This window comes from Silurus meridionalis, chromosome 27, assembly GCF_014805685.1.
Source record: "Silurus meridionalis isolate SWU-2019-XX chromosome 27, ASM1480568v1, whole genome shotgun sequence".
In the NCBI taxonomy this organism is placed as follows: domain Eukaryota; kingdom Metazoa; phylum Chordata; class Actinopteri; order Siluriformes; family Siluridae; genus Silurus; species Silurus meridionalis.
In genome coordinates, this window is record NC_060910.1 from 16,676,680 (window position 1) to 16,688,812 (window position 12,133).

General features: G+C 43.8%; 1 protein-coding gene across 2 annotated transcripts in view; it reads left to right on the forward strand.

The window, feature by feature from the left end:
- The first annotated feature begins 1,967 nt into the window (after positions 1-1,967).
- The window catches only part of unc5db (unc-5 netrin receptor Db), a 131,645-nt gene continuing 121,479 nt past the window's right edge, over positions 1,968-12,133 (forward strand). For both annotated transcript variants that reach the window (XM_046841542.1, XM_046841543.1), the window contains exon 1: positions 1,968-2,250. In XM_046841542.1, coding sequence (XP_046697498.1) covers positions 2,187-2,250 — 64 coding nt within the window. In that variant the 5' untranslated portion in view covers positions 1,968-2,186. The remainder of the gene's footprint in view (positions 2,251-12,133) is intronic.

Below are 12,133 nucleotides of genomic sequence, written 5' to 3' on the forward strand. Positions count from 1 at the left end.
TGTATATATTAGTGTATATACATTGAAAAATGGTCGAAAACATTTGAAAAGCTATAAGGTCTAAATGGCGTGCCATTTGTGGAACGGCCCTTAAAAAGTCATTTTCATTTATTATTTATTACCACCATTTATCTTTATCTTAGCCAGCTTGGAGAAAGGACACGGTTTGTAAATGTTGATTAATTTTAAGAAAAGAACGCTACAGTAAGCCGATTAGAAAATCTCCAACATTTATTGATCGGGTTTAGTCAAGTAAAAAAAATAAAATAAAAAGAAAGACAATGCACCAGCAAGGGAAAACTGGTCTACCAGCTTGCCTAGCTAAAAACAAACCCCCAAAAGACAGAACTTCAAATAGTTTCCAATACAAACCCCATTACAAACCATCAGGCGTCAAGCATTTAAGCAATTACCAAATGGTTTCTGTTACACAATGTATCTTTCTGTGTGTCATTAGGGTAGGAATCAAAGAAACCTTTGTAGATACCAGTGTGATTTGCAAGTTTTATTGGTGCTTAAAAAGATCCATTAGATGTAACACGCCACCATTAGGAGACCCATTAGGGTTACGCCATTACAGTTCCCATTCCAACCATTAAAACTGTTACAAATTCTCTGATAGTTGTTATTGGTTGTTTTTCAATAGGCTTGGCTGGTCAGAAGATCCTTTTTATTGGAAAAATATTCCCAAATATTCAACTATTTTTCAATAACCTTTGGAGCTTCTGGAGTTGGTTTTTGATTGGATCAAACTGTAGTAGTGAATGCTGAGTTAGTAAAAATGACTTATTCGCTGTGCTGAAGTGAATCAAAATATGAAAAATTTCCAAATAAACATTTTTGTACTCATCTTTTTAACAGTAAAGGCCAAAGCTTTGAGAAACTTTTTTATTTTAATTTTTTATCTATTTTAAAAATGAAACCTGTTATATGGTTATATAGTATGAAAATATTTTTATGCATGTTTTTTTTCTTCATTCATTTTTATTTATTTGGATGAACATAATAGGGCTATGTTTCAGCAAAACTGAATTGTAAAACTGATTTTTTTTCCCGATCTTGCCCGACGAACCATCGGCGCTCAGCTGTGCCCAGCTGATTCCTGTGTGTTTTGCACTGCTTATCCACTACACATTGTTTTTACACCGTTACACCGTTCATAACTCACATTTGCTGTACATTCCAGCCATGTTTATATTGCATCATATCTACATTAATTCTTGTACATAACTATATCATGCCAATGAGTATATTGTCTTCTGACGTGTCTGTCCATGCATAATCTTTGCACAGTATATTGTGTGTGTGTGTATATATATATATATATATATATATATATATATATATATATATATATATATATATATATATATATATACACACACACACACACCTACTGCCCTTCTGTACATTAATCCCCCTTACACCTGTGTATATGGTCCTCATACCCTATTTATCTACTGTTATCTTTGTAAATAAGCCACTTATGCATTTCTTGTTAGATGCTAATTGCATTTCATTGGCAAGAAAGTTGAATCTAATCTAATCTAATCTAATAAGAGAAAGAGGCATTGGTAGAAAGGTGTGAGAAACCATATATATATATATATATATATATATATATATATATTTACTTTTTTAAATTTTTTATTTATTTATTAATTAATGTATTTTTATGTTGACTTGTTTTACACATTATTGTATTATCATATACTATATATTTTATTTCCTTTGTCATTTGTGATTTCTCTGTGCAGGCAAACTGCAAAGTCAACTTTATTTTTTTTTCCCTCCTTGAGCGCGCGCCCCTGAAACATCTGCAGCATCTGCTGCTGATACTGCACGCCCCGCTCGCGCGCTTATAACCCCGCCCACACCAACGCGCCATTGGCTGATACGGGTCACTCGGTGCAACTTGTGATTGGCTGTCTGTCCCACGTGTGGCGCTTGAAAGCGCGAAGAGGCGGCCCGCGAGCCGGAGTTGGAGCGCTCGCAGTTCGGCGGTGGAGCGGAGTGAGGATGGAGGCGGCCCGTGGATAGATTCAGTAAAGTTTCCTCCTTACATTTATTTGGTTTCTTCGTTTGGAAAACCGCTTTTTTATTAAAACCAACAACTTAAGGAGGTCCAAGAAAAGGAAGGAAATGTTGCGAATTTGACGGAGGGAAACAGGAGACCCCTCGAGAAGATGCGCCGCTGCTGGGACGTCGCCTTGCTCCTGGTCCTGCTCGCGAAGTGCGCGTGCGGTCGGGGTAAGCCTTAACGTTTATATGTTATAAAGGAAAAAAAATAAGCAATAGGAATAAAACATGTGTTACAACTCGGCTGTGTGTTAGAAATTCATTTCCTGCATTCAGAAAGCAGCAGGGTCTTTGGGGATTGTGTATGTGGAGAGCGCGCGAGGACGTGCTCGCGCGCGCTGCGCGTTTGAAGGCGTGAACGCGCGACGTGTAAGCTAGTATGAGCGTGCACGCGAGGATGCAACAGGCGCGCGTTCACCACGCCATCATTTTTGTTGTACATGAGGCGTTCACGTGATCGTCATCATTGTACTTGAGTAATAGCTCTAGGTCCTGTGGTGCTCCCTGAGCCTCTGCAGTGCCTCCTGGATGGATTGAAGTGCACGCTGCATCCATCAGCACCACCATGAAATGTATCATACACCCATACACTACTCCTGGGGTGGTTAGGGAGGGGTGTTGGTGTGGTAGTGGACGGGAAACGAAAACCTTTCCAGCCTTGATGGAGCACCTGCAGTGCAAACGAGCCCTTCTGCAGATGTTTAGGACCGGGTTAGTCCAGTGGTGTCGCGATCACACATACAGTGCAGGAATGAAGTCGTAATGCTACGTGGATATACGAAAAATCAGACTATTTCCGTCTATTTCAAGTGCGAAATTGTCCAAAAACACATTGGGGTGGGTTAGAATTTCATCAGCTGGTAAAGAGAGTCAGATTTGCACCTCAGGGCACTAAGTCCACATCTGGAATTGCTGCCATTGTCACCTTCGTGCAGGAAGTTGCGTGACGTCATCACACAAACATTATTATTATTTTATTGTTTTTACACGTCATCTCTCCGCCGCTGGATTAAAGTTACAAGAACCTAAACCACATCAAACTTCCGGAAGGTCGTACGGAAATGGTTTCAGCATCAGGACAGAATCTCAGAATCGGATCTGACGTGACCTGTATTTCGATAGATCTTTCGTCCAAGAATTTCCAAAGCCATAAAGAAGAAGAACGAGGAAATCGTTCATCGAGGGAATATTGAAAGTACAGATTGTTCTGCCAAGAGAACAGGATCTACAGCGTAGTTTATAACAATTATTATTATTGTTTTTTTTTTTTTTTTTACAAAGAGTTTGGATTATTTATTTGTATGGAAGCAACATTATTGTACTTACAGTAGTCGGTTCTCAAAGCCTGCTGGAATCGAACTGAATTAGGAATTAGGAACTGAATTTTTTGGAAGTGACGTGCCGGTTCTTTACAGCCACTAGCCGATAAAAGAGAACCGGCGTCGGCAATGCGGCGTTTAGTTCCTCCCACGTGTCGATTAACCCACGGGAGCGGCGAGTCGAGGCGAGTGAACCGATCCGGATTAGCATGTCCAGGGTTGAATCCTTCTAGCGCAGGTTTAACGATTTCCAGGAGTGTCGAGTTAACGCGGAACACAGCGGGCCACGCCGGCACGGAGGAGTTGATTCCTCACGCTAGGTGTTAATGCAGCTGCGCGAATTAATCTGTACACCTAGCCATCATCTCACCGTACATATATATCACAGCAGCGTGCCTTATTAAAGCTTCAACAAGTTTTCATGCACGCATAACGGATAAACGAGTGTGTCAGGGACGTGCGAATTGTCGCGTTCTCGAAATAACAGTAAATGACATAAAACAAGTGTCTAGGCAGAGGGACGACATGCCCCCAAGGCCGGCGTCTTATCGCGATCTCTACTTGGGTTTACCGTTTTTATTCGAAGGCCACTGAATCGTTCACGCGGCCTGCCAGGATGAAGGTCGAAGCGAAGTCGTTTCCACGCCCCGGTCCCGAATCCATCACCTGCCCCGGTGCGTGCGCTCGCATTTACATTTAAATGAAACCAAATGAGAGTACACTCGCCGGATGAAATACAGTAGTGCGGGCGGAAAAAAAAAACGTGTTTTTTCAGAGGGCCGATCTCCGCTGGAACCGGCGTCAGTTTAAGCAGCGACGACAAACAAGTCTCATTTCCACTGAGCCACTGCGTGGAGGATGAAACGCGGGCTTGACCCACACGTGGCCTTCTTATCGGCGTATCGTATCAGTGTCACAACCCAGGCGATTAGTTCTATCTGCTGTAAAAACGCTGCTGCGCGCTCCTCCGGATGACCCCCATTCGTTTGAACACCCACATTCGGCCCTCTTTGTCCTTTCACAAGATCAACCTCAGATTAGCATCTCTGCTCCGAACCGTTGCTCGCGAACAGATGAAGCGTTTCATGAATCAAAGCTCAGAGAGCTAATCCATCTCCAAAACACTTCTCCGTGGCTTTTTATTAACTCTCAGGTCCCCGGCGTGCCTCACGTCGACTGGGATTTGACCTCGTAACCTTCTGAGTCAAAAAGATATCTTCTGTCATCTTTAGCTCCTTCAAAACATTACTGTCAGGTGTCTCATCAGTCGTGCACAACAACAGATAAGCATCTTCACCGTGTTTCATGATCTGAGCACACACACACACACACACACACACGCACGCACACACGCTTCATTCTCATTCACCCACTTGCATTTGTGGTTTCTTGTGCATTCCTGCTGTCTGCAAAATATCCATGCAAATCGTTTTTGTTTTTGGTTGCTTTTCCCCCCAGCTGATTTTGAAAGGCAGCAGAAATGGATTTGGTCTTGAACGGCAGTAAGCAACTGGGGCCCCGAGTGACTCGCGCGTTACTGTACACCTACGATATCAACGGCGCTACCGCGAGGCCGGCGTTTATTTCCGAGCGCGTCAGAAGTCTGATGCAAAGTCTCCTGCGGATGCAGCAGAGATGCAGCAGGGTTTGATGCAGCTGTGACAGCCAGCATCAGCCCGTCTGCTGTCATCACCGCCCGTCCCCCCACCCTTTCCATCTCTCGTTCTCTCCTTCTTTCTCTCACTTTGCCTCAGCAGTCACTCTCAGTCTTTCCCCTGCCCTTCCCAAGACTATTGAAGATGATTACAAGCCAGCGCAAGAGATAAAAATCTAATAGAGGGTGAAAATCGATAACGAAAATATGAGGCATGGTGCACTGTAGAGGACGTGTGTGTGTGTGTGTGTGTGTGTGTGTGTGTGTGTGTGTCCGTGTCCCACTTAAAGGACGAACAAAGTATGCTATGCAAGAAACTCTCTCTGTCTGTATAAGGAATAACTACAGTGTAATTATTTTGCCAGCTATGTGGTCGGTCGGTCGGTCTGTCTATCTATCAAGTACTTTATAAGTGTCCATCAGCAATACAAGATGATGCTCTACATCTACCTGTCTGTCTGTCTTTTTCTCTGTCTGACTGTTTATCTATTTGACTGTTTGTCCATCTGTCTCTCTGTTTGTCCATCTGTCTGATTGTCCATTTATCTGTCTGCTTTTTTTTTCTCTCTGCCTGTACATCTGTCTGTCTAAGTGTCCATCTGTCTGCCGGTCCATTTGTCTTTTGGTCGTCTGCCTTTCTGTCTATCGATCTATCTGTACGTTTTTTTCCCATTTGTCTGTCCATCTGTCTGTTGGTTGGTCTGTCTTTCTGTTTGTGTTTCTCTTTGTCTGTCTGTCCCTCTATCTGTATGTCTGTTTTCCTGTTTGTTTGGATGTTTGTTCATTTGTTTGTCTGTCTGTGTGTCCATTTTGTATCAGTATAATGAACTGAAAATGTGTGTAGAAAAAAAGCATCTTCTACATTTTTCCAACATCGAGAGACAGAGATGGAGAGAGAGTAAGAGAGAGAGAGAGAGAGAGAGAGAAAGACAGACAGAGAACAAAATGAGGGGGAGGGGTTTGGGGGTGGGGGTAGGGGCGGTTCGGATGGCTCTGACCTTCACTCCTTAGACGCAATGTTGATTTACAGCAGTATTGTTGGAAAGTAACTCGGCTTATTAGAGCTGACGGAGGAAGGGGTGTGTTTTATTCCTGTATTGCCCTTGGTGAGGTGTTCTATTTTAAGACGACTTGTAACGATCGACACACGTTTTTTTTTTTTTTAAGACATATTTGGGGGAAAAACAAAGGAGTTTGTTAATCAAGTATCAAGCCATCGAGAAACACCAGAATTGTATTATTTTATTTTGTACCTGGAGAGAGGAGCGAGGAGTCATCTTTGGAGAGGCCACACCCATCAAATCTTTCACTTCTGTAAAGTCGCAAAAGTCCTGGTGGTGAAATAAGTAACACTACCCCCAATGTATTGTACTTTGTCCTACATTGTACACAATCCTATGCGTCAGCAGCCTGTCTGTAAAAATCCAGCCGACTGTTTTGACTCAAGATTAATCTGAGGAGAAATAACCGGTCTATTCACAGAGCATTCATTCGTTTATTTTTTTCCCCGGAGCAACATTACTTCGTCTCTCCTAAAGGACTTTTGGGATTAGCGGCTATTAGCATATGTTGGTAGCTTGGCAACGGTCGGGGAGACACATTGCTGCCTTCTGTACGTGGCTCGAAAATCCTTTTTTTTTTCTTCAAAGCACTGCCTTACTGAGACAGCACAAGGAACAGCGAGGCATCGAGACTACGGGTTTCAGACGCATCCCCAATCTCAGGGTGTGTTTCAGCGAGGTTTAGCAATGTACATTTATTATTAAAAACTAAGTATTTCTGTATTTGAAACGAGGTCATCAGCGAACTGTGACATTATAACGACCCTGTGACATCATATTGACATCAACTTTGGTGATAGAAGTAAAAAGAAAAGTGGCACGTGGCGTATCTCTGCCGAGAATTTGTCCCAGAGTCAATTTTTTTTTTCTTTTTTCTCTTTTTTTTTGCAGATGGCGGTCAGCAGATGAGCTTTTTATCACTCTTGTTTATTTACTCTCGGCGCCAGCCCTCGTCCGACCCGCAGCGTTATTTACAGCCCGGCAGAAAAAAAAAACCCTCGCCACCCTCCTGTAACTCGGTTTACACACACGTCATAAAAAGCGAAGAGAAGCGGCCCCAGGGTTTCTTCACCTCGTTCACGTTGATGTATGTGTTTGTTTCGGGCCTTTTTTGTTTTTTTTCTTCCCACAAGAAGTCTCGCAACGTTTTTCAAGCCGTAAACGACCGGAACTTGTTAGTGCACTTCTCTGAGGCTCGTTTAAATGATGAACCAGGTGCTTGTTTGTATGTTTGTTGATCAGTTTGTTTTCCAAGGCGTTTTTTTTTTTTTTTTTTTATGCAATCGTTCAGCAGGAACTTTTTTCAGACTTAATTGCGTGACAAAGGAACATTTTGATGGATTTTTGTTGGGTTTTTACGGCAGCGTTACTCCCCGGTCTGTTGCATAGGATGCGGTAGGATGCGGTATGAAGATGTGAAAGATCTTGAGTGGTCTGCTATAGAGCCCTCAACTCTATCGAACATGATGAATGTGAACACTGACTGCACCCCAACACCTCTTCACCTACCTGTCTTTACCTACACCCTTGTGGCTAAATGAATTTCAAAGAAATCTAGTCCACATTTGCTGTTATAAGAACCTCCACTTATCTGAGGAAAAGATGTTCCACTAGATTGAGGCACAAGGGTCTATGTAGCATTCCGAGCTCTATAGCAGGCCACTCAAGATTTTTCATACGCTTCCGGTTTGGGTCTCCTAGTTCAGTTTGGGGGAAAAACCAAACTTTCGGAAACACGTGTCGCAGGGGAAAGGCATCGCTTTCGATCCGATTGGAAAAAAAAAAGGAAGTTTCCCCAGTCTCGTTTTAAGACCTCAACCTTCGAAATCCCATCGAAACGATAAACAGGCTCCTCCTTCCGCCTCTCTGTCGCTCCAGCAGTGTTCTCCCACACGCTTTATTTACACGTAATGCAATAAGTGTAATTATTTTTTGAAGATTCAGCTGCAGGCTCTCAATTAACCACCCGAACCATTTATTAGACATTAGTACCAACCGGGGTTTCGGCGTGAAAAATATTTCCATGCTCTAGCTGCGATGTGTGTGTGTTTGGGGGGATAAAAAAAAAGAAAGAAAAGAAATCCCTAAGATCACGCAGCTGCAGCACGCTGAAAAAAAAAGAAACAAAAAAGGTAATTAAATAAAAAGCGAAAGAATTGGAAAAAAGACAAATCCTGAGCTGCTCAAGTCAAGTCAGTCAAACAACTGATCGCTCTCAAAGCATTTCTGTGATGTTTTCATGGAACGTGTGTGTGTGTCCACAGTGTCGGCGGTTACATATAGAGCACACGTGCTTCTTCTCCAAACGATGTTCGTGTCGCAGCCCACAACAATCTAGTGGAACACCTTCAGAGAGGAGCGGAGGTTCGAAGGGCACCAAATGTGGAACGGGACATATATTCTTATGCTCATGTGTCCACAATCTTTTGCCCATATTCTGTATGTAATGCATATAGTATTGTATTCTTTGTTTTTATAGAGATTGTGTGTGTGGGGTACAAGGGTGCAAGTACACCGTGACCTGTAATATATCACTTTATACTTGCACTATTGATCTGTAAAGAGAGTTTTCGCTCCCTGAAAAGCAGAGCATTGGTGTGGATGGATATCGATTGTTTTTGTGTGTGTGTGTGTGTGTGTGTGTGTGTGTGTGTGTGTGTGTTTGTGTGTTTGCTTGTTTTTTTTTACCTGCAACTGCAAAAAAATCCAAAACGAATATGAAATGTAAAAACGTTGCAAAAGATTCGTGAATCAAAATGGAATCGATTCACATAAAAACGGTTCAAATCATTTCTCCTCCTGTGTAAGTCTTTTCACTGTAACGTCCAACTTTCCATGGCGTACTGTATATACACGTGTGTGTGTGTGTGTGTGTGTGTGTGTGTGTGTGTGTGTGTGTGTGTGTGTGTGTGTGTGTGTGTGTGTGTGTGAGAGAACGCAATGGCCCGCACGCGGGCGAGTCGTTAACTAGCGAAGTTCCCGTAATCCATGCAGCGTGCTCGCCTAATCCACCCATAATCACATAATCCATCCCGGAACATTTTGATGGTTTTCTCCGCCCATCTCTGTTTACTCACACGTTCACTGAGAAGCGGTTCTTCTCCGAGCTCCTCCGCTGGGATCGTGTAGGTGTGATGATAACAGAGCTGTTGCATGTGTGTGTGTTTGAGGTGTGAGAAAACGTGCTGTTCATTGATTTCCCCCCCGGTTATTCTTTCTTTGTTCTGTTCTTTTTTTTTTCGTCGATCCCTCAAGTAGTGGCCCCCGACCCCCTCGTATCTCCTCCAGCTCGTGCGTTTCGTGTTTTGCATGCCTCCTATGATCGGCAAGAAAGAAACCTGCGCATCGTTGCCGCGTGGCCTCGGGGCTTTTTCCGTTTCTGTTTGTTCCAAGTTTCGATCTTTTCACTTTGCAGCGAGGCCAACGGTGCCACGAGAGCGGTTTTATAGTAGGCAGTGCCGCCTCTCACCAGCATCATGCTCCTCTTTGTTGGTTTAACCTTCGCCTACTCCGTCACAGAAAGCTCTAATTTCTACGCTTTTGAAGCTGGAGAAATGAAGGACGAGCACTGGGTCAAAAACAAAACATCTTTAAACATGTAATGGAAATAGAACAGGTTTACATGCTGGCACTGTGCTGTGTAACATTTTTTTGAATAGGAGTCTAGTGTAGAGTAAGCCTGCCCCGAAATATCCGATATCCGAAGTTTCAAACCACTTTCAGCGCCAGATGAAAAGACGAAACATGCCAGGCTCAGGTCTTAAAGAATCTCACCAATGCTTATGTGTCCTTCCCGCCGCCACGGTGATTTAACGGCACGCATACACAGAAGGCCGCGCACAAAGACGAGCCATCATTCTCCCCTTTCCCTTTCCAGCACGCAGATCTAATAAACCGCCGAGCAATAAAACAGCTCCCTTCAAATCCAGGGGCAAATATCATCTCATAAACACAGCACGGAGCTCAGGCAAAGGTCATCGCACAGGCGCAACATGAGAGGGTGGCGATAGGGCTCCAAATGAAGTCGTACAAAAAAAACCTCGAACCCCAGCACATAATCGCCGCGATCAGTCATCAATAATGCAGGCGCGTTTGCTCGACACACGTTCATTTGTTTGCGTAAACATAATGAGCGAGCGAGCGCGTATAAATTTCAAATAAAGGCGCAATTAACGGAAGCGCTCGCGATCGCTCACGCGTGCCGGACAATTAGCACCCCCCCCTTTGTGAAATTCATGCCATCCCGAGGGAGCTTGTGCGGAAATATAAACCGCGGTCCGCCGATTAAATATTCAAAGGGAACATTAATCTAAGAGCTTGTTTTGCGGTGACGGGGGCTGGAGATTGATACCGAGCAGCAGTTCAAGCTGTTTCGCCCACTGAGTGGCAAAGGGCACACGCAGGGTCAGTGTGGAGTTAACAGCAGTCCTGGTTTAACGTATGCTTCTGGATAAAGGGACACATGACTTTCCCTGCCTTATATGGTTCTTCTTTAAACTGTTTGAGGCACACAATTGTATAGGACACCTTTGGATGCGTAGCATGAACTTTTCCCTTCATTTGAGCTAGGAGACCCCCCAACACCCTTATGGCTGAATGAACACAAATCATCTTCTACTTTTGGCTGCTCCCATTAGGGGACACCACAGCGAATCATCCATCTCCATACCCCCCTGTCCTCTACATCTTTCAACCAAACTACCTTCATGTCTTCTCTCACCACATCCATAAACCTCCTCCTTGGCCTTCCTCTTTTTCTCCTGCCTGGGAGCTCCATCCTCAGCATTCTCCTACCGATATACCCCATGTCCCTCCTCTGCACATGTCCAAACCATCTCAATCTCGCCTCCCTTACCTTGTCTCCAAAACGTCCTACAAGCGATGTCCCTCTAATAAACTCAGTTCTAATCCTGTCCCAACGAAAACCTCAACATCTTCAGCTCTGCTACCTCTAGCTCCACCTCCAAAATTGTAGAACATCTTGTGAACTAATTTCTCCACATTCCGCAAAGTTAGAACTTTTTTTTAAGTTGTGGAGCATTCTCAAACATGTAGCGCCAAATAAACAAGGATATGGGAAAGGTTTAGGACGAACACCACACGGTCTGTGTCGGATCCACTTTAATTTGCCATTAAGTTCGGCTTTGTGGCGTCTCAGGGAGGCGTTAAATTAACGCGCACACCTCGACAAACACCCAGGCCCAAATTGAATTGCAGCAACCGCAACACTAATCTATCACAGATATCTTTCTCTCTTTCTCTCTCGCTCTCTCTTTCTCTCTCGTCTAAGATGTAATGAAGAACTCTAATTGATTCTCTTAAATAAAACAGAATATTAATTGTGGCACGCACCCTGCTGTGAATTCTGTTAATGTGCATGTGCGCATGTGGTCGTGGAAACGGAGCTCAGCGGTTCAGGCGTTGGACTTCCGATCGAAAGGTCGCCAGTCCAGATTGTGTGTGTATGTAAACATGAAAATATTACCGTGTAATAAGCTTTTCGTATCTGAAATTCTTCCTTAACCGAAATGTGTCTGTAACAGAAGCCTCGGCGTACACTATACGATCTTTATGCTGTCCCAGACCAAAGCTGACCAACGTGAGAGAGCATCTGCTGCACTGATATATTCCTGATTCTCCTGATTTAGGACATTCTCAGCGACTTCCGTTATGGATCTAGCGTCGCACCCACAGCGGATTCCTCACTTGAATAGGAACTTTCCGCTCTCATACGCGATACCCTCTTTTACAGAACGTTCAAAAAGCTGCTGTGCGTATGGTTCATTAACTTCTCCAATTCTCTCAGCTTAATTTCTTACTCAAGAACCTCCTCCAGCTTTGCCTTTTTTCCTCCCTGTAGCAATTACATCTGAAAGTCGGATCTTTGTAATTGTGGTCTCTATTTCGCATCCTGGTCCGTGCTTCCACATCAGTATATACTGTAGCCCTGGTTCACAAGTAGTGGCTCTGGTTTATCAGTGGCAAGCCTGGTATAACAGTGGTGGCCCTGGACCCTCAGG